At 41.1% G+C, this 20405-nt stretch overlaps 1 protein-coding gene across 1 annotated transcript in view; it reads left to right on the forward strand.

The window, feature by feature from the left end:
* Nucleotides 1-460: 460 nt before the first annotated feature.
* The window catches only part of UGCG (UDP-glucose ceramide glucosyltransferase), a 33927-nt gene continuing 13982 nt past the window's right edge, over nucleotides 461-20405 (forward strand). Inside the window, exons 1-2 of the mRNA XM_065879413.1 lie at nucleotides 461-661; nucleotides 19033-19174. Of these exons, the coding sequence (XP_065735485.1) occupies nucleotides 564-661; nucleotides 19033-19174 (240 nt within the window). The 5' untranslated portion in view covers nucleotides 461-563. The remainder of the gene's footprint in view (nucleotides 662-19032; nucleotides 19175-20405) is intronic.

Raw genomic sequence — 20405 nt, forward strand, 5'->3', positions numbered from 1 at the left:
GCAGGGTGGGAGGAGAGGAGCGGCGCGCACCGCCCCTCGGAGGCGGAGGGGGGAGGCCGCGGTTCCGGAGGGCCGGGGCGGGGCGGGGCTGGGTGCGCCGGGGAGTCTGGGCACAAGCCGGCGGTTTCGATTAGTACGCGGAGTTGCGGCTGCAAAGGAGGGCACGGAGCTGCGCTGCCCGGAGCCCGGCGGCGAGGCGGCGAGGCGGCGGGGAGGCGGCTAGGCGGCGGCGAGGCGGCGGCGGCGGAGGCGCAGGCGTTTGGGGTCCGACCGGCGGCCGCGAGGGGGTGGAGAGGCGAGCCGGAGCGCGTGGCCACGGCCGCCCTGCCCACTGCGTCCGGCCACCGCAACGCCTGCATCCGCGAGCGCGCCCAGGCCAGCGCGCGAACGAGTGCGCGCGGGCGGGGGCGCGCAGGCCCTGCCCGCCCCTTCCGCCCCCACCCCCCTCCGCCCCTTCCTCTCGCCACCTTTCTCTCCACTTCTGCGACCCCGCGCCGGGCGCCCATCCTGTCCTCTTCGGGAGCGCTGTCCGCTGCGGCGGCCGGAGCGGGCCAGGCCGGGGGATGGCGCTGCTGGACCTGGCTCTGGAGGGAATGGCCGTCTTCGGGTTCGTCCTCTTCTTGGTGCTGTGGCTGATGCATTTCATGGCCATCATCTACACGTGAGTGAGGGGCAGCTGGAGGATCCCGTGGCGGGGGTCGAGGCCTGGGGACAGGCGAGGGTGGGAGGAATTTCGCTTTGGAGGGGATTGGGATCGGATGAGGGTGGAGAAAGCTAATTCTCAGACTCTTCCTCCCATTCCCTCTCCCTGTGCATCAGCTGGGGCGGGGGGTTCATTGGAAGAGAAAAGTGGCGAGTGAGGGGATGGCTGGGCTTCAGGCAACTGCACAGCCAGGGGAAAGGAGACTGTGCTCTTTTTACGTGTCAGGCGGAAGGTTGCTTGCTTGGTTTGATTGTGTTGGGGATTCGTGTGGTTTTTCATCTGGGCCAAGATGTATGGTGTATTGTGTTTTGTTTTGGTTTTTTTCCCTCGACCTGGGCCACGTTTCTATTATGGTGATGATCGTTTTCACCCTTCGGTCAGCTGCACACAGCCACCTGGAGACCTCCCTGTGGATTTTCTTCTTCCTGGAAGAACTCTGTGTCCTTAGATAGGTGTGAAGCACCTGTCCACCTTGAAAAATGTCCACCAAATGTCAGAGCTGGCGTTGTAGCCTTGAGTCATGTCAGCTTGTACATTTCAGTGTGCTTTTCTTTCCTTTTTTTTTTTTTCCCAATTCCTTATTTATTACCTTGTTTAGATGTGCCCCCCCCCCACCTTTTCATTAGCTGCCTTTCACTGGGGACACAGTGGCGAGCACGACAGAATTCCTGTCCTCAAAGATCTTACATTCCAGAAGGGAGAGACAGATAATAAAATTCCGGATAAGGTTATTTCAGATAGTGATAAAGACTATGAATAAAATAAACCCGGGTAATGGATGAATATGACATAGAATGTGTAGCTGCTTTTGATATTTCAATTGTTCAAATGTCTTTAAAATGAAGGAAGCCTTCATGAGGATATGAAAGAATTGGCATAGAGCGCATTACTCTTGGATTCACTGGATTTTTAGCCTCCCCAAAAGATGATGGTGCATAGTGATCTTTACCACCCATTAGAATAGGGTATATGTTAGTAGAAGAGAGGGGAGAACTTTAAGAAATTAATTACTTATAGTTTTTTTTCCTTTTCACTACAGAAAAAGTGTGCTTTTTCCTTTTGGAAATGCTGCATTTTATTAGTATAGTGTGGCATTTCCTGGTACTGGAGAAAGATGCTACATTGTACAAGGCATACTGATATTTCTTTGAAGATTAAAGAAAAATGCTTCTTGGACACTGTTGATCTTATGTTTTGGAGTTTGTGAGCTGTAGGCACTGAACACTCTGGAGTTCATTTTAAATATATGAGTTCTTAAAAAACAATTCCGTCACTTTTTCCAATCATAAAAATAAGACACGCTTACTATATAGAGCATTTAGACAGTACGGAGAGGAAGAAAGAAGAAAGTTCAACACACACACCAAAACTCCATTACCTGTCAACCTTAAGTGACTATCCTTCCAATTATATTTCTGTGGGGGGAGGGAAAGGAAGGGAGGGAGGTAAGGAGGGAGAGAGAAAGGAACCATATTATGGTTGTTCTTTCACCAGCCTCAAAATTCATCTATTTAATAAATACTTTCTGGGAAGCTCTTTTGTGTATACAAGGCACTGTTCTAGGTGCTAGAAATAAGATTGAAGAACAATATATCCAGGGTCCCTGCTCACATGGAGCATCGATGTAAAATATCTTGAGTAATTTTCTCATGTCAATAAATGTATGAGGGACTTCCCTGGTGGCGCAGTAGTTAAGAATCAGCCTGCCAATGCAGGGGACATGGATTCGAGCCCTGGTTGGGGAAGATCCCACATGCCGTAGAGCAACTAAGCCCATGTGCCACAACTACTGAGCTTGCGCTCTAGACCCTGTGAGCCACAACTACTGAGCCTGCGTGCCACAACTACTGAAGCTCACGCACCTATAGCCTGTGCTCCGCAACAAGCCACCTCAGTGAGAAGCCCGTGCACTGCAACAAAGACCAACGCAGCCAAAAAATAAATAAATAATTTAAAAAATAAATTTATGATCTCTCCATCATTTTTAATACATGCATGACATTTTTGTTTATGAGGTACTAATATGTATTCATTGTTATTATTGATGGGCATTTAGTTTATTTTCAATTTGTCAAGATTACAAACAACATGGTGATGAATTCATATGCTTACATCTTTGAGAGATGATCTCCTTAGTTTACATTCTGAAAGAGGAATTATTGGGCCAGAAGTGGTGCACATTTTAAACTTTGTTACATATTTCCCTATAGGAAGGTTGTAGCTATTCATAGTCCTTGTAACATTGTATGATGGTCCGCATTTCCCCTTACTAAGTATCAGGCTTTTTACTGTTTTCTGTTTTTTATTTTCATTTCTTTAATTACTAGTTCCATTGAATGTTTTTCATATATTTAATACTAGTTACATTTAGTTGTAAATTTCATACTCAGTCTTTTACCTGTGCTGCAATGTATTGCTGTGTTAATCTTTTTAATAGGAAGATTGTTCTTCTGTGATATGTTGCAGTTTTTGCCCACCTTGTTTTTTTGTTTTGTTTTGTCTTGTTTTTGTTTTGTTTTGTCTTTCAACTTTGTACATGTATTTAACATGGAGGAAAAGTGTGTACCTGTGTGTTTTAGGTTGTCAAGTCTTTTTTTTTTTTTCCTGACTGGTAAAATTTTTTATCTTCTCCATTTCCCCCAACTATTATATAGTAAGTATGTTTTTCTTTTAGTATTTTGAGTTTTCTTAGATTCTTTTTTTACACTTTACCCTTACAAAGTGTACCAGTATCCACTGTTTTAATGAATGAAGTATTATTACCTTTATTACCATATTACTGGCGAGGCCAGCCCCTCCTTATTCTTAGGCAAATTTTTAACTTTTTATACACTTTTATTTTAAAATGAACTTTAGAACCTTTTTTTTTCAGACTCTAAGTAATCTTGTATTTAAATTGGAATTGTTAAATTCACAGCTTGATTTGAAGAAAGTTGACTTCTTTCAACATAGGACCATGATGGATCCCCTTCCTTCTATGATGTATACATAATGATAAGGCCACACTTCTTTCACACTGATGATGTAGCTTAATACTTCAAATAACCATCTGGGGAAGTTTATACTCTTAGACTGTGACAACTCCAGAATAGTTTTAAGTTATTTTGTGCTTCATGATAAACTGCAGAATTTTCTTAAATACTTTTTTACTTAAAATACTTCTAGTTTTTGAGACTAGTACAAACTTGAGCTTAGTTAAGATACTGTAGAGTCTTTGTATTTCTCTTCCAATGCCCCATAGAGTTACCTTTTATATTGACAGTAACAGGATTCAGAAAAGTTATGTGAAAATAGAATAGAGAAAATGCAATTAGTTTATAACAGATGAGTAGGAATCTTCTATCTTTCTGAAATGGATAACTGAACATAAAGTAAATAATCAACAGCTTAATTTATGTATAAATTAAATCTTGCCTTTTTAAAAATTAAGTTCCTTTCATCTCATCCCACCATCAAAATTATTTACATGTTTGATTTGATTCCTTTCTTACTTAAGTAAAGATACTTCCCAATTTAATGAGTTGTTTTCAAGCAGAGCCCTAAGGTTTTGTCCTCTCCTCTCTTCTGTATTTAGTAAAATTGCAAATTTGATAATCTCCACATTTTGACAAGCAAGGTTAAAGAACATTGGCAATGATATTTTGGTTAAAATATTGTGCTAAGCATTCTGTATTTTATTGAAGAATATATTTTCTGAACAGGTGTTCTGTGTCCTCTCAAATCCTTTTTAAGTGAGGTAAAGTATAAATAAAATAATCATATATTGGTCCTCTCCTAAAACCTTGTGCCTGCAACTGGTGGAATTGGAGCCTATTTTCAAAACCTTATATGGCTCCATATCTGGTCATCAGATTAAGGAGCATAATCTGTGAGCTACTAATGTTTACAAATGTTTAAGTAATACAAACACTGTAGTAAAATTGCTGAGAAAAACGATAAAACATTCTTTTTTAAAACCAGTGATTATTTTTAAAAAATTGAATACAGTGTGTAATGGTATCTAGTTAATTTAGATTCAATGTTCTTTTGTATTTGTAACTTCTTAAAATGAGATAAAGAGCTAAGTATTGGACTGTATTTTAAAAATGGAGCTGAATGTGATTAATACAATGAACAACTGTTCAATGAAATTTTTTGCTCCAATTTCATAAATATCTTACAATTCCTATATGCCTACAATTTAAAAAATTGAGATGATTTATAAACTAGAGAACCATTATTTTCAATATTTTCTGCTCACTGGTATCTCTACCTACTGCTTTGCTCCTTTCCAGATTTAGCATCGACTGATGCCTAGTCATTTCATAACATATTTTAGATGGCAGACATTTGTGGGATTTTGCCTATAATGTCTCCCCCTCGCCCCCCCATGGCTTGCGGGATCTTAGTTCCCTGACCAGGGATTGAACCCCAGGCCCGTGGTAGTGAAAGCGACGACTCCTAACCGCTGGACCACCAGGGAGTTCCCCTATAATGTTAAAGATAACATTCAGATTAGAGCATTTGAAATTCAGGGCTCTTATTTTGAAGATTATTTTTTCTAAAACAAAACAAAACACAACAACAACAAAAACACTAATGATTATATCCTCTGTAGGCGGAGTTGGTTAAGTGATCTTTATGGATTTTTTTCCTTTTTTGAGAGCTAGTGTGGTTTGATAGCTTGGGGGCTGCTGTTTTCTTCCCTGTTTAGCCGTTAGGAGCCATACTGCTAGATAAGAGTATCTAAGCAAGACACCTTGCTTTTTTCTCGTCTCACTCCCCCATCGCTCTCCCTCCTTGGATTTATCATTTTTTCCCCTCTACACATGGTATCCTAATGTTTAGTGATAGGCTTTATCTTTTCTATTAATTGACTGGAGGTGCCAGGGTATGGTGGAAATACTTCTTGTATCCATAAATATTAACTGCCCTCTACTAAAGCAGAGGTCCTTTTCCTGAAGACTTTTTCTCAAGTTAATTCTGCCTTTCCTAATTTTTCTAATATAACAACTTTTATACCTGCTGCACAGCATTTGAATGGAGTTTAAATACTCACTGTATCAGGATAACTGTGATAAACTTCCTGTTAGAAAGTAATTGTGTTTTTAATGTGAATTTTAGCATTTCAAATATTATTTTTAGATAATATGATTTTTTTTTTTTGCCTTAAGTTCATTAATACGTTGATGTTCTGAGCCTTAGTAGAATGTAAATTGAGAGCTTATTTTCTGGGTTTATTCCTGAGGATGCACTTGGACTTTGGACAGATGTTGATCAGTCAGGGTCATTGCTACCAGAACCACTTTTGGGTGCACGAATAAGGCAATTGAGCCCCTTGAACCTGAGCCTGGGGTAGATACGGAATTGGACTATATTGTGATAGCTTTAAAAAGCAAAAAGGAAACTGTAATTCAGTTTTAATATTTAGTGATGACTCTCTTGATTCATCATTCCTCCCTTTTCCTACCTGCATTATTAGTTCAGTGCACGTTATCTCTGCCCTAGATTATTGAACTCTCTCTACTCTCTGGTATCTTTACCTACAGCTTTGCTCCTTATCTACTTTATTTTTCTTATTGTAACCTAATCTTTCTGGTGCAGTAATCTTGGATCATGTGCTTAAAATCTTACCATGGTTCCCCACTTGCCTTCAGGTTAAAATTCAAATTCCTTAACAAGACATGTATAGTTCTGTAGGAGCTGAGCCATCCCCTGTGCCTGTTTCTCCAGCAACACTGAATTACTGGCCTTCCTTGAATATGCAATGTCATTTTCTTTAGAACTCTCTTTCCTTCCTTTTCTTCCCCTTCTCTCCCTCCTTCCTTTTTGTTTTACTAACTCCTACTCATTCAAGTCATTGTCGACTTTAGCTCTTTATTGGAATTGGCACCCCCTCTATGTCCTTCCACAGTATCTTGAATTTACCCATCTAAATAAATAGGTGTTCCGTTGTCTCTTTCCCCACTTAGATTATAAGCTTTTGAGGGTAAGGAGGTATCTTTTTTTTTTTTACATGTTTATTTATTTTTTATACAGCATATTCTTATTAGTTATCTATTTTATACACATTAGTGTATATATGTCAATCCCAATCTCCCAATTCATCCCACCACCACCACCACCTGCCCTCACTCTCCCCCCTTGGTATCTATGTTTGTTCTCTACATCTGTGTCTCTATTTCTGCCTTGCAAACCGGTTCATCTGCACCATTTTTCTACATTCCACATATATGCGTTAATATACGATATTTTTCTCTTTCTGACTTACTTCACTCTGTATGACAGTCTCTAGATCCATCCACGTCTCTACAAATGACCCAATTTCATTCCTTTTTATGGCTGAGTAATATTCCATTGTATATATGTACCACATCTTCTTTATCCATTTGTCTGTTGATGGGCATTTAGGTTGCTTCCATGACCTGGCTATTGTAAATAGTGCTGCAGTGAACATTGGGGTGCATGTGTCTTTTTTTTTTTATATTAATTAATTTATTTTTGGCTGAGTTGGGTCTTTGTTGCTGTGTGCAGGCTTTCTCTAGTTGTGGTGAGCGGGGGCTACTCTTTGTTGCGGTGCACGGGCTTCTCATTGCGGTGGCTTCTCTTGTTGCAGAGCATGGGCTCTAGGTGCGCAGGCTTCAGTAGTTGTGGCACGCGGGCTCTAGAGCACAGGCTCAGTAGTCGTGGTGCAAGGGCTTAGTTGCTCTGCAGCATGTAGGATCTTCCTGTCCAAGGCTCGAACCCGTGTCGCCTACATTGGCAGGCAGATTCTTAACCACTGTACCACCAGGGAAGTCGCAGCATGTGTCTTTTTGAATTATGGTTTTGTCTGGGTATATGCCCAGTAGTGGGATTGCTGGGTCATATGGTAATTCTATTTTTAGTTTTTTAAGGGGCCTCCATACTGTTCTCCATAGCTGCTGTATCAATTTACATTCCCACCAAGAGTGCAAGAGGGCACCCTTTTCTCCACACCCTCTCCAGCATTTATTTGCAGATTTTCTGATGATGCCCATTCTAACCGGTGTGAGGTGATACCTCATTGTAGTTTTGATTTGCATTTCTCTAATAATTAGTGATGTTGAGCAGCTTTTCATGTGCTTCTTGGCCATCTGTATGTCTTCTTTGGAGAAATGTCTATTTAGGTCTTCTGCCCATTTTTTGATTGGGTTGTTTGTTTTTTTAATATTGACCTGCATGAGCTGTTTATATATTTGGAGATTAATCCACTGTCCGTAGATTCTTTTGCAAATATTTTCTCCCACTCTGAGGGTTGTCTTTTCTTCTTGATTATAGTTTTCTTTGCTGTGCAAAAGCTTTTAAGTTTCATTAGGTTCCATTTGTTTTTATTTCTATTACTCTACAAGGTGGGTCAAAAAAGATCTTGCTGTGATTTATGTCAGAGTGTTCTGCCTATGTTTTCCTCTAAGAGTTTTATAGTGTCCAGTCTTACATTTAGGTCTTTACTCCATTTTGAGTTTACTTTTGTGTATGGTGTTAGGGAGTGTTCTAATTTCATTCTTTTACATGTAGCTGTCCAGTTTTCCCAGCACCACTTATTGAAGAGACTGTCTTTTCTCCATTGTATATCCTTGCCTTAAGGAGGTGTATTACTATTGTATCTTCAGTGCTACTTGGCACTCAATTATTGCATGTCGAATGAATGATCTTTGAATTTTTTCCAGTAGTAATGGTGGGATTCTTGCTCACTCATTAACTTAGTGTCATTTGGCCATTGTGATTTGAGGTAGATGGACAGAATTTGGGATGCATTCAGTGGCCATGGTCTTTAATGAAATTAATTGGACCAAATGGAATCTTTATCGCACTATTTCTAACTAATCGTGGTTCAAATAGAAACAGGGCCGTATCAATAACGTAATAACCCACAAATTATTTGTTAGATTTGAATCTTCCCCCCACGGTTTTCCAAAGGGAATACCTGTCGTGCCATCATAATCTTTACACTTAGATCTGCCCTTTGGGAAATTGCAAAGCCATTAGTTGCTGTTAGCAAAATACCTTGATCTATTTATTTCCCATACACTAGGGCTGACTCTTGTCACCAAAGGGTGAGTGAGTGGAGTTTTTTTGGGGAGGGAGGGGGAGCAAAATTAATAAAGATCTCCTCTTTGTTTTTTATGGTGATGGAATCTTTTGTGTTTTGTAGTGTACAAGTCCGTTGTCCCTTGGAAATAGTTTGTGTTTTCCTATAAAGCTAACTCACTATTGGTGGTTCTGTGTCCTCTGGGGAATCTTGTGTCTACAAAGTTAATGTTGCACCAGGTATGCTTTGTGTTGCCGATGAAGCCCATTTTGCTGCAGTACCATTTTTGACAAGATAAATGCGATATGGAAGTAACATTAGTCATGACACATACTGATTATTAAACAGAGTAACAGCCTTCCAGGGCACAATCATAGCTAACAACAACAACAGAAGGCTTTTATCATTGGGAATTGCTGGCATGGACTATATGAAGTAGGGGATCTGCTGATCAAGCAATCGACTTAATTTTACATGAAACATTAACAACCTTGATGGCATGGAGCAGAGGAGAAAATTCCTAATGTCAGAGAAGTTGGTTCAGCTGAGTTGCACAGCACAGTCTGGGACTGTTGAGCAAGGTGAACTTTGCCCTCAAGGAATCCATCTTCTCCCTTAGAAGCTTCTAGGGAGATTCTTGTGCCTCACTTTTGGGATGTGTAGCACTGTCTTAAGGTTGCTGCAAGGGGCTGACAGAAGGGGACGAGCACAGCCAGCCCTCTCCCAGAAGTTTCCCTTCATTCCAGGCCCCCCTGCCGCCCAAAACTGAATTCGAATACAAAACTGTACCGTCAGTCATTTTAAAATGGTGCAAACCATTAAATAAACTGTTGAGTAGGGGCAGAGGGGAGACTAAAAGATATGAAAGATAAAACAACTAAAATGACGGAAAGGACAGTAAGAATTTTAGAGACTGAGATGTTAGGAAATAAAAATCAACGAGGAAAAACAAGGCCATCCTATCAGCTCACAAGTTGAAAACCCTTAGGCAGAGAGGCCATGAAGATTCATCAGGCCAAAGCAGCCATAAAGCCCAGCAGAATATTCCGGAATACTCCTTAGCATCCCTTGGAGTTCTTTGAAGTGTTCCTTGAATAGATGTCCTTCTAGCTCGCAACGGAAAGCAGGACCCTGAAGGCCTGTCTTTCTTGCTCGTGATTCATCTCTCGTGACCTTTTAGACTGAAGTGACTCTTCCTCTGAGAAAGTGCCTCAGATGGTACCTACCCTTCTGTTCCCTGTCCTTGCAGCTGGCGGATACAGCCCTGCGGCAGCTTGCTGTGAGCATCTGCCCCTCCCTGTCTTTGACAGTGACATGCCTTAATTACATGAATTCGATTTTCTTTTTTTCTTTTGATTCCAGCTCTCAACTTCAAGTGTAATTTAGAAATAATTCCTTGGGAAAATGAGACGTATTGAAAATTTACCCCGCTTTCTTGTCTTCCCCAGTTGCTCCCTTAGTTTCAGGATCATTTTATTCTTCAAAAATGAAGCCAATCAAAACCATTGGCTAGTATATAAGAGGTTCATTCCTCTTTTACCTAATGTGTTCCTGAAAATGTAATAAAATCAAATTTCTGAAAATCAAATGGACATGCATGTTAGATGGGGAGATTCTATTTCAAGAGAACTAAGAAAAGTATTAAAATCCCAGACTGTGGATCTGCTGGTCCTGGTACCTGGACATGCTGCCACTGACTGAGAGCTTGCCGGGTATTAGGGGCTGCGGGGAGGGGCTTTCTCTCAGGCCTGGACCCCCGGGAGGAAGGCTGCCTTGTAGTCTTTGCTTTGGGGACTGTGTTAGGTGTGGTGATTTAATGGTCAACAAAACAGAATACTGTCCACTTTGGAATGCCTGAAAATATCTTCAGGAGAGATGGTGGTATTGATTGAATTACATAGTAACCAGTAGTTGCTTTGTACGTTATACGTGCAGCATTGTGGCAATTATCTTGCCTCTGCCTCTCAGCTCTGAGGGTGACAGTCTCTCCCTCCAGCAGAGCCAAGGGAAGGGGGGGATTCATGTGGCTACAGAATCCAACACTTTGAGCCAGGCTCTGAGGATGGAGGGATTTCGAGAAGCCAGGACTATGCAGCACCTCTGCCCAACTGAGAACCCATTTAAGTCTTAAAGGAGAGCTCACCTAATAAAACAGTAACAGGTCATTTTTGGGCAATAATAATTTGTGACATTTAATGCGTCTCACTCTCATACTTGCATTGTTTTTATACTTTTGGATGACGCCTATAGAACTTTAAATTGGTTCCTAAATTTTGAGTGTAATTTAAACCTTGAATACAATTTTAGCTTAAATACTGGATATAATTTAAACTTTACATTAAATGTTTTATCCCATATTTTGACTTATTCTGTTTTAACCATGATTTGAGACTTTTGATGATTCCCTTTTCCCCCTTTAATCTTCCTTAATACATAAGAGTTGACTTTATGTTTAAAAAGAAAACCAAGCTTTGTGACCACCTAGAGGGGTGGGATAGGGAGGGTGAGAGGGAGGCGAGAGGAAGGGGATATGGGGATATATGTATATGTATAGCTGATTCACTTTGTTATACGGCAGAAACTAACGACATTGTAAAGCAATTATACTCCAATAAAGATGTTAAAAAGAAAAAAAAGAAAACCAACATAATGGTCTAATCTTTTTTTTTTTTTTTTTCCGCGGTACGCGGGCCCCTCATTGTGTGGCCTCTCCCATTGCGGAGCACAGGCTCCCGACGCTCAGGCTCAGGGGCCATGGCTCACGGGCCCAGCCGCTCCATGGCATGTGGGAATCCTCCCGGACTGGGGCACGAACCCGTGTCCCCTGCATCGGCAGGCAGACTCTCAACCACTGCGCCACCAGGGAAGCCCCCTAATCTTCAAATATATATGAAATAATCTTTAAATCTGTGAATTTCCAGTCCTTCCTTTTTGTTTATATGTCGCATCAATGTTTGATATCTCTAAATCTCTTATCAGAACTGGTAATTCAGAGAAGTTACATTTAGTGGAAAATGTCCTTAAAATTAGCAGTTTTTGAAAAAAATTACCAGTGATAGCTATCACTGAATGTTTACTTTGTGGCTTCATCTCATCTAACAACTATCAATACTTTATGAGGTAGGTACTGTTATTCACACTTTAAACAACAACAACAACAACAGCAACTTGAGATAAACAAGTACCTTGCCCAAGGATACACAGCTAGTTAGCTGTGAAGCTGGTACAGAAATCCAGACAGTTGCCCTCCAGCCCTGGCTCTTAAACCAGTATGCTATATACACTGCCAGTGATAACCTAAAAATAACCCCAGAAGTAGTCCATACGGATACGGTAATCTGTATGGGAATTTCTCCAGTTACTATGAATCTTAAGTTTCTGATAACTGGCAACATTTAGATCGCTAGGGAGAGAGCCCCTACTTTCTCTCTTCTACAACCCTTCCCCATTCTCGTGCCACTTGTATGGCTCATTACAGGCTCCTTGTTTTCCGTCCATCCCATAACTGCTGACCTTTCTGAGAGTTTCCATCTCAGCCCTCTTCTGTTCTTACAGTAATCTAGCCTTCCTAGGTCCGTGGGTCTCAACTTTGCATTTTGGAGTCACTGGGAAGGTTTTTTTTTTTTTTTTTTTAAAAAAAAAAAAAAAGCATGCTGCTACCTGGGTCTCAATTCAGGAGATTCAGATTTATTTGGTCTGGGCATCAGGAATTTTCAAAAAAAAAAACTCCCTAGGTGATTTTCATGTACAGTCAAGGCTGAGAACAGCTGCTCTAGGCAATTTATCCACAGGTGTGGCCTCTACCCGCTTACCTCTTGGTTTCACTTAATTCTCCATTACAATTCATCACTTCGTTATCTTGCCCCTTCCCTCATATCATCAGTCTGCCCTGTTATCCTGTATCCATCTCATAATTTACAGCTTCTCAACTTTCAGAATCTTGCAGAGGTAATCACGCAGCCACGTGGATTGGTACTACTACACATTCATGGTCTCAAATCTCAGCTAAGCCTACGCTGGTATCTGGCAATACTTTGTTTCTGTTTATAGCTCTGACACCCATGACCGGCAGCACCTCTTCTAAATCTTCACCATTTTACCTTCATTCTTGTCACATTACCTTCACTCCTACTTCGCACTGTGGATCCTATCATGCCATTAATTATTTTTATTTTTTCTCTATTTACCTTTTGACTAGCTCTTTCCCCTGACCGTATATACTCAAGGATTAAAAACTAAAAATAATTAAAAATTAAACTGAAAAACGCTTCTCCATCTAGTTACTCTTTGGCTCTTTTTCACTGTCAGGTTGCAGGAGAAACTAGTGTTTATTCACTGTTATCGCAGCTCACCTCTCATTCATTTGCTTCTTAACCATTTTTATCTACCTGCCCCTTGCCCAGAGTACTCTGAGGTCACCAGTGTTCACACATTCTAGTGGACATTTCAGTTCTGTGGACTTTTCAATCCAGTGGACATTTCAGTTCTTATCTTGTGCTCTCGACAGCATTCAATGTTTTTCTTTCTTGAACCCTTTCAAAAAGAAAACAGCCCAGCCAAATAAACCCTTCTGTGACTTCACTTTCTTCCTGGCTCTCTTTCTACTGTCCTGGTCACTCACTCTTGGTCTCCCTCATGCATTACTGGTTCTGTAATATTAGTATATTGATTTGTGGCCACCTGCTAATGGCATGCTCCACCTGGGAGAGCTTATGTACTTACCAAACTGTGGGTGACTCCCATGTTTTCATCTCTAGACTAACCATACCTTCCAGCTCTATTTAGCCAACCATTTTTTACTCTTCATTTATTTAACATTTTTTAAACTTGTGAACATGCTATTGTGTTGGACCCTAGAGACTTGACAGCCTACTGTAGTGTGTCTTCAAGTGTGGTTCACCGCTAGCCTGCATCAGAATCATTTGAGATGTTTGTAAAAATGCAGATTCTGAGGCTCTGGAATGGTCCAGTAAGTTGTGATTTCTGCCTGTGGGCATTTTGTATACTAAACGTTTAAAAAAAAAACAGGAGTCTTCTGGCCTGGAAATTGTCTCAGAACAGTAAGCTGAGGCAATTGGAGGACTCGCCTCATTCGTTTTTCATGTCTTAGGAATCACTTCTCTACCTGATATTCAGTATCTTAAAAAACATTTCCTATTTTTTGTCTGCTTTTTTTGTTAGTTTGTTTCAGGTGGGAGAGTAAATCCAGTTCCTGCTTCTTCATATTGTCCAAAAGTTGAAGTCCTGAGGTGTGAGAGAGGGGAAGCCAGGGGGTTTTATACTTCTGTAAAGTCAGAGACAAAGTCGCAGACTATTTGTGATAACCCGAAGCTGGAAACAACCCAGAAGTCCATCAACAGGAAGTAGATAAAGTGTGGTATATTAATACAAGGAATACTATGCAGTTGTGAGACTGAATGAACTATAACGGTACCAACAAGTATGACGGTCACAAACATGGTGTAAAGTAAAAGAAGCCAGACACAAAAGAGTATGTCCTACGGGGTCCCATTTAGATACATTTTAAAACCAGCAGAATTAGTCTGTGGTGTTTGAAGTCAGGATGTGGTTACCTTGAGGAGAGGGTAGTTAGTAGAAGGGCACATTCATGAGCTTCTGGGGTTCTGGTAAGACTCTGTTTCTTGAGCTGGGTACTGGTTCCATGAGTATTTCACTTTGAGAAAATTCACTGAGCTGTGTACTTACATGTGACTTTACTATATGGGTTACGTATCAAGAAAAAGTACTCCCTGGCTCCCCTACAAAAAGGTCAAGGCTTCAAGCCAAATGCACGATGGGAAAGTAGAAGTGGATTCCCAGTATAACAGCTGAAACGGAGAAAGTGCTGTACCCAAGATCCTGCAAGAAAGCAAGTTACCTGATCAAGGTAGGGTTGGAAACGGGCACCCACGGGAAATCCTGTACAAGGTGTCAGGGCAGTAAGCTCATGTTCATGCCACCTGGGTAATGCAGAAACCCTGACCTGAGATACTTAAATAAAAGCTGCTTTGAAACCAGGAAACCTTGCAAGACCCTGTCAGAGACACTCATGAAACAGGCCCACTGGGGGACTCCACCATTCAAGCCACTTCTGAGACTCCAGGCAAATGGGCTGTTGTTCATAATTTGAAAACTACAAATTAGTTTACAACACACTGGCCATGGCCAAGGTACCCATCGGCATCATTTCTGTGTGGCAGACAGAGTTCAGGTAGGTATTCTTTCTCTAGAGCATGGCTCTGTTGGCCTCTCTAGGAGTTTTAAAAGGAGAAGAGCTTCTGTATGTGGGCACCTCCCCCGTTAAACCACAGCTCCTTGACAGTATGGAGTCCGTCTGTTTATCATGGTATCACCAGTGCATAGGTTAATGCCTAGTGTACATTTGGGCTCAAAATAGATTTGCTCAGTAAGGGGACGGCGAGTAGTTATGGAGCACCACTGTGTGCACAGCAGAGTGCTATGTGATTGTGTGTGTGTGTGTGTGTGTGTGCGCGTGCGCGTGTTGACTTAATGGGTGTTCTTTTTTTTTTTTTTTTTTTTTTGCGGTACGCGGGCCTCTCACTGCTGTGGCCTCTCCCTTTGCGGAGCACAGGCTCAGCGGCCATGGCTCACCAGCCCAGCCGCTTCGCGGTATGTGGGATCTTCCCGGACTGGGGCACGAACCCGTGTCCCCTGCATCGGCAGGCGGACTCTCAACCACTGCGCCACCAGGGAAGCCCCGGATATTTTTTTTTGTTTTGATAAGCATTTCAAGTAATTTGTAGCAAGGGGCTATGTCAGTTGTATTACATAAGTCAAAACAATACTCTCCAAAGTAGGATACTTGTATGCTAGGGGGCAAACTACAAGATGACCCCTTAGGGTGTGGAGGGAAAATTGTGTGTGTGTTTGTATGTTAGAGAGGTGGTGGGGGGAAGGGAGGGAGAGGACTAGATACATAGGTAGACAGATATTGGGAGGAGGCACAAATGAGAATTTTTTTAAAGGTCCTGGGATATAGTTGCGCTTATAATGATTTTGAGTAGAAATTTCAGATATAGTACTTATCATCAATTCGCTTCACTGTAAACCTGGAGAGGGCTTCATTGTTGTTTGGCAGGTCAGCCTATCTTTGATAAAATGCTGCATTCTTGATATGAAAGGATAGGAGGTATATCTATATTAGCATTTAAAGTAAAATGTCTTAATGAAGACAAAGGGAAGAAGGGAAAAACAGGATCAACGCTACACTGTTTAGCACAGTTTAAATTAACATTGTTTTTCATCTAAAGCCTCGCCAAATGCAGTGTGTTAGTGGGCTAGGTTTTTCCATAATTGGTCATCACCTCACATGCATGTTTTGTTACAGTTTAATAGCACTTAATGAGCATACAATGGGACCAGTAGATAAAAATTACTGTGATTTTGACTTCTTATTCTAGCCTCCATGTCTCAAACCCTTTCATGATTTCAATGTCATTGCCTCTCATGCTCTCTGTGCTGCATTCTGGATAATTTCTTCAGATCTAGATTCCAGTTCTCCAGTTGTCTTTTGAACTGTGTGTATGCAACTTCTCTATGACCTGTCTGTTGTTTCTGATGTCAGTGACCACCATTTTCATTTCTAGACGTTGTGTAGTTCTTTTCATATATTTGTGGTCACATATGATGGTCTCTCTTGTTCCATCTCTTAGGTGTTTTTCAAGCAACACCTATAGTTTGCGTTCTGGGTTCCAAACCCACGTGGTTAGGTGTTCTCCAGGGACCCTTTTTGCTTTTGTTCCATTTTGCTTTGGACTGAATCCAAGATAGGCAGCATCCCCATCTTCCCTCTGTGGTCCAGAAGTTTCCTACTTTGCCTGTAAGAGATTCCACATTTATTCAAGGTTCTTCAGACAGATTTACTATCATTCCTGTCTCAGGCTTGTCACCATTTCTAGGTCGCTAGGGACCAACAGATGGTCCCAGTGCAAGTATTGTCTCCAGCACTACTCACTCAGGGGTTTCTCCTCATTTCTGACTTGGGACACTTTCCTTTTATTTCTAACAGTTTAGTCATATATTTAAAAACATGCTTTTGGTGTGCTTGTATTAAGAAGGAGGAGAGAAAATTATGAATATTATGTAAGAATTTTGTGTGTGTATGTTTTGGCTTGAATATGCATTTTTTTAAATCTCTGGAAAGTAAGAAACTAATAATGCTGGGGAGGTGGTGATGGCAACAAGACAGATGTGGGACAGGAGTGACAGGGGGACTTTTTTATATGAACCTCTTAATATTTTTAGTGATTTGAACCATGTGGATACATAACTGTTTCAACCAATTAAATATATAACATAAACTTTTCCTTCTGGCAATCTAGATGTTCTGTACTGGGTGGATTTCTCCAGCCATCTAGTCTACTATTCTGTTAGAAATGGAATAGTTGTCATATTTGCGGTTATATAAATTTTAGATCATGGTTTTACCTCTTTCCAGCCCTCTAGATGAACTCTGTAGATCAATATTTTCCAAACTATCTGTGGCAAAGGATCAGTTCTTTAGAAGTTTTCCAATCTGTCATGGATTGATACTTTAGTAAACTACAGTGAAAATAAATGACTGACCATATGCTTGGATGGCGTGGCAATGTCAAACTGCTGTAAAAGTTTCTAAGTGCTTGCTCTCCATTTCTTTCATCATTGGCCAGTAAAAAGCAACTTGTGGACCACTGCCACACTGAACAGCACTGCTGTAGATGGTACTCATTATTTTCTGGCGTTTGATGTTATGGATGAAAAACTGAGACCACACTGTTCTTTAAATTTTTTGTTGGTTTAAATTTTTTTCCGTTATAGGTAGTAGCCTGCTTTTCTTTCCGTAAAGATGGATTCTGGCAGCTGTCCCCAACCTTTTTGGCATCAGGAACGGGTGGAAGACAATTATTCCATGGATCGTGGGTGGGGGAGGGAATGGTTCAGGCGGTAATGCGAGCGATGGGAAGCCGCAGATGAAGCTTTACTTGCCCATTGCTCACCTCCTGCTGTGCCTCCTGGTTCCTAACGGGCCTCGGACGGGGTGGGGGGGTGGGGGGGTTGGAGACCCCTGCTTATGGCCTTATCTGAAACATGAGATGTTTGCTGCAGCACACCCCTGCCTTAATTAGGGGAGTGAGCCTGTGGCTAACTTCTGTGGATGATGGTACTGGTGTACTTCCAGAAATCATTCATAGATGAATAGTATATTTCACTATGCATTGATACTGGCATTTTCTTGATCTTCTAGAACGGTTGGTTTTCATGCTATTAAGTCCGGGCCGCCATCTGGCTGCCAGCAACTATAAGATGCCATTGATTTCAGAGATGTTAAAATGTGGAAGAATTGTGTCTTAAAATATCCTGCGGTTGGCCCTGTGATTGTCCCAGCCTCTAATTACTCTTGAGTGCTTGGAGACTTGCTAATGAGAAGGAGGGAAGACGCCTCTGGTGACTTGCTTTAGAAACTTCAGCACTCTGCTGAAGGGCATCTCCTCTCTTTATCCTGACAACCTGACATGGACTGGAGCACGTTCTCTCTTCTCTAATTGGCATGGCTTCCCCCATTAGGAGCTCATTCCCCATGGGATGGAGCAGCGCTGAGAACCTTGGCCAACTTATCTGTGATTTGGTGGCACTGGTGTATCTTCTAGTGTCCGTAATAGGCATTTCTGTCATCATTGAGATTTTTTTTCTTACCTTCAATTTCCCTCTATTCCATCCCTGCCATTCTGAGATGGTGAGCATTGGGAGTTCTGATAGATATCCCATTTTCTTGCTTGCCAGGCAGGCTGACTTGGTAGTTCTTTCAATCAGTGGTTGTGTGGACTGTTTGTTATAGAAATTTCTCAAATTTTTCTGGTTCCTCTTCCATATTTTTCTGGTGCAAATAAGGTTGTTTTTTTTTTTTTCCCTGCTATGTTTATAGTTCTTTGGCCACCTTGATGGCGATTTGGGAGGAAGGGCAGTTAATGTGTGGGCTAACACTGCCATTTGTTTCTTCAGCTGGTATTTATTGAATGCCTGCTCCAGGCCTAGCACTGTTCTGGGTTCTGAGAGTACAGCAGTAAACAGCAGTCTTAAGCTTCAGCCTTCGCTGGAACATTCACTCTGTTTAGTTCTGGTTTTCCTCAACTGGAAGCTTACCTGGTTCTACTTTCTTTCATTTTCAGATATCCCTTTCGAAAGATGCCAATTAAAAAGAAATTCAGTAATTTATTGGTAGCTTGATACATACTTTATATAGATTTGGCCCTAATATAGCCTCCAGAAATGTACGTTAATATATGTATCATTTGCTTTTTAGCCGATTACACCTAAACAAGAAGGCAACAGACAAACAGCCATATAGCAAGCTCCCAGGGGTGTCTCTTCTGAAACCACTGAAAGGAATAGATCCTAACCTAATCAACAACTTGGAAACATTCTTTGAATTGGATTATCCCAAGGTGAGTACAGTGTTGTACTCATAGGAATGGGCTAGACCATACTTTTTTTTCTTATAATAAACACTTAGAAATTTTGACACTGTATCAGGTGAAGGTATTAAAAATGCATGATGGTGTTGGCTTCATCATATTTATGCTCTAGTAGTAGTAGTAATAGTAGTAGTAGTAGTAGTTGTTGTGGTTGTCATCACAGGACAGAAATGGGGGGTTGAGGAAGGGGTATAAATTCCTTTTCTAACTACCTGTATGTCAACCTGAATTAGAAATCCCTGAATAAAGCTCCTGGAATGCAGACAGTGTTAAGTGCCCGGTAGTTTGAGTATGAAAATCTTGTTCCATGAGAGTCACAGTGAAAGTGAGAAAGCAATATTCAGTGGTCAGAAATGGGATGCAGGACAGCTAGAACTAATGATAAATCCCCTTGAGAATCTGACTTTTGGGGTTAGAATTAGTGGTAAGGTGGAGCTTCATCAGTACCGGATTTTTCACAGGGAGATCAACTCGGTGCTTTGTGACCACCTAGAGGGGTGGGATAGGGAAGGTGGGAGGGAGGGAGATGCAAGAGGGAAGAGATATGGGGACATATGTAGATGTATAACTGATTCACTTTGTTATACAGCAGAAACTAACCCACCATTGTAAAGCAATTAAACTCCAATAAAGATGTTTAAAAAAAAACACATAATTTTTGATTTCTTGATTTTTCTGGGGTTTAATACCTAATTGTATTGCTTATATCTTTTATCTATATAATCTATTTATCTATAAACTCAGTGTACTTCCTTCCTTGGAGACTTCAGTTTTCTTGAGATGGGAGTATTCTTTTTATTTCTTCCCTTTAGTTTCTTAGGAAAACTTAATATTCCTTAATTTTTGTATTTAGTTTTATGGCAACTTTTTCAATTGCCTATTTGAGCCGCTGCTTTTGAAAGCATGTTCTAGCAGTGGTAGATTACTTGTGAAAATATGTCTAAATTTCTACCTGCTTGATTTTCAGTCCAATTTAATTTTCCCTCTGTGGTCTCCACTCACTTTCCTCAGTTTTTACCATCATTGCCTCGGTTTTTCCATAGTTTTTGCTAGTCGGAGACTCTTTCCTTCCTATTTCTTTAGAACAATGTTGCCCAAGTAGTGAGAAAGAAGATGACATCTACACACCACGCTCTCGTGGTGACTGGTTTTCACGCTGTTATTTCGTTTCTTTTAAGAAGAAGAAGACACAGCCATGGTA

This window comes from Phocoena phocoena, chromosome 6 (assembly GCF_963924675.1).
Source record: "Phocoena phocoena chromosome 6, mPhoPho1.1, whole genome shotgun sequence".
Classification (NCBI taxonomy): domain Eukaryota; kingdom Metazoa; phylum Chordata; class Mammalia; order Artiodactyla; family Phocoenidae; genus Phocoena; species Phocoena phocoena.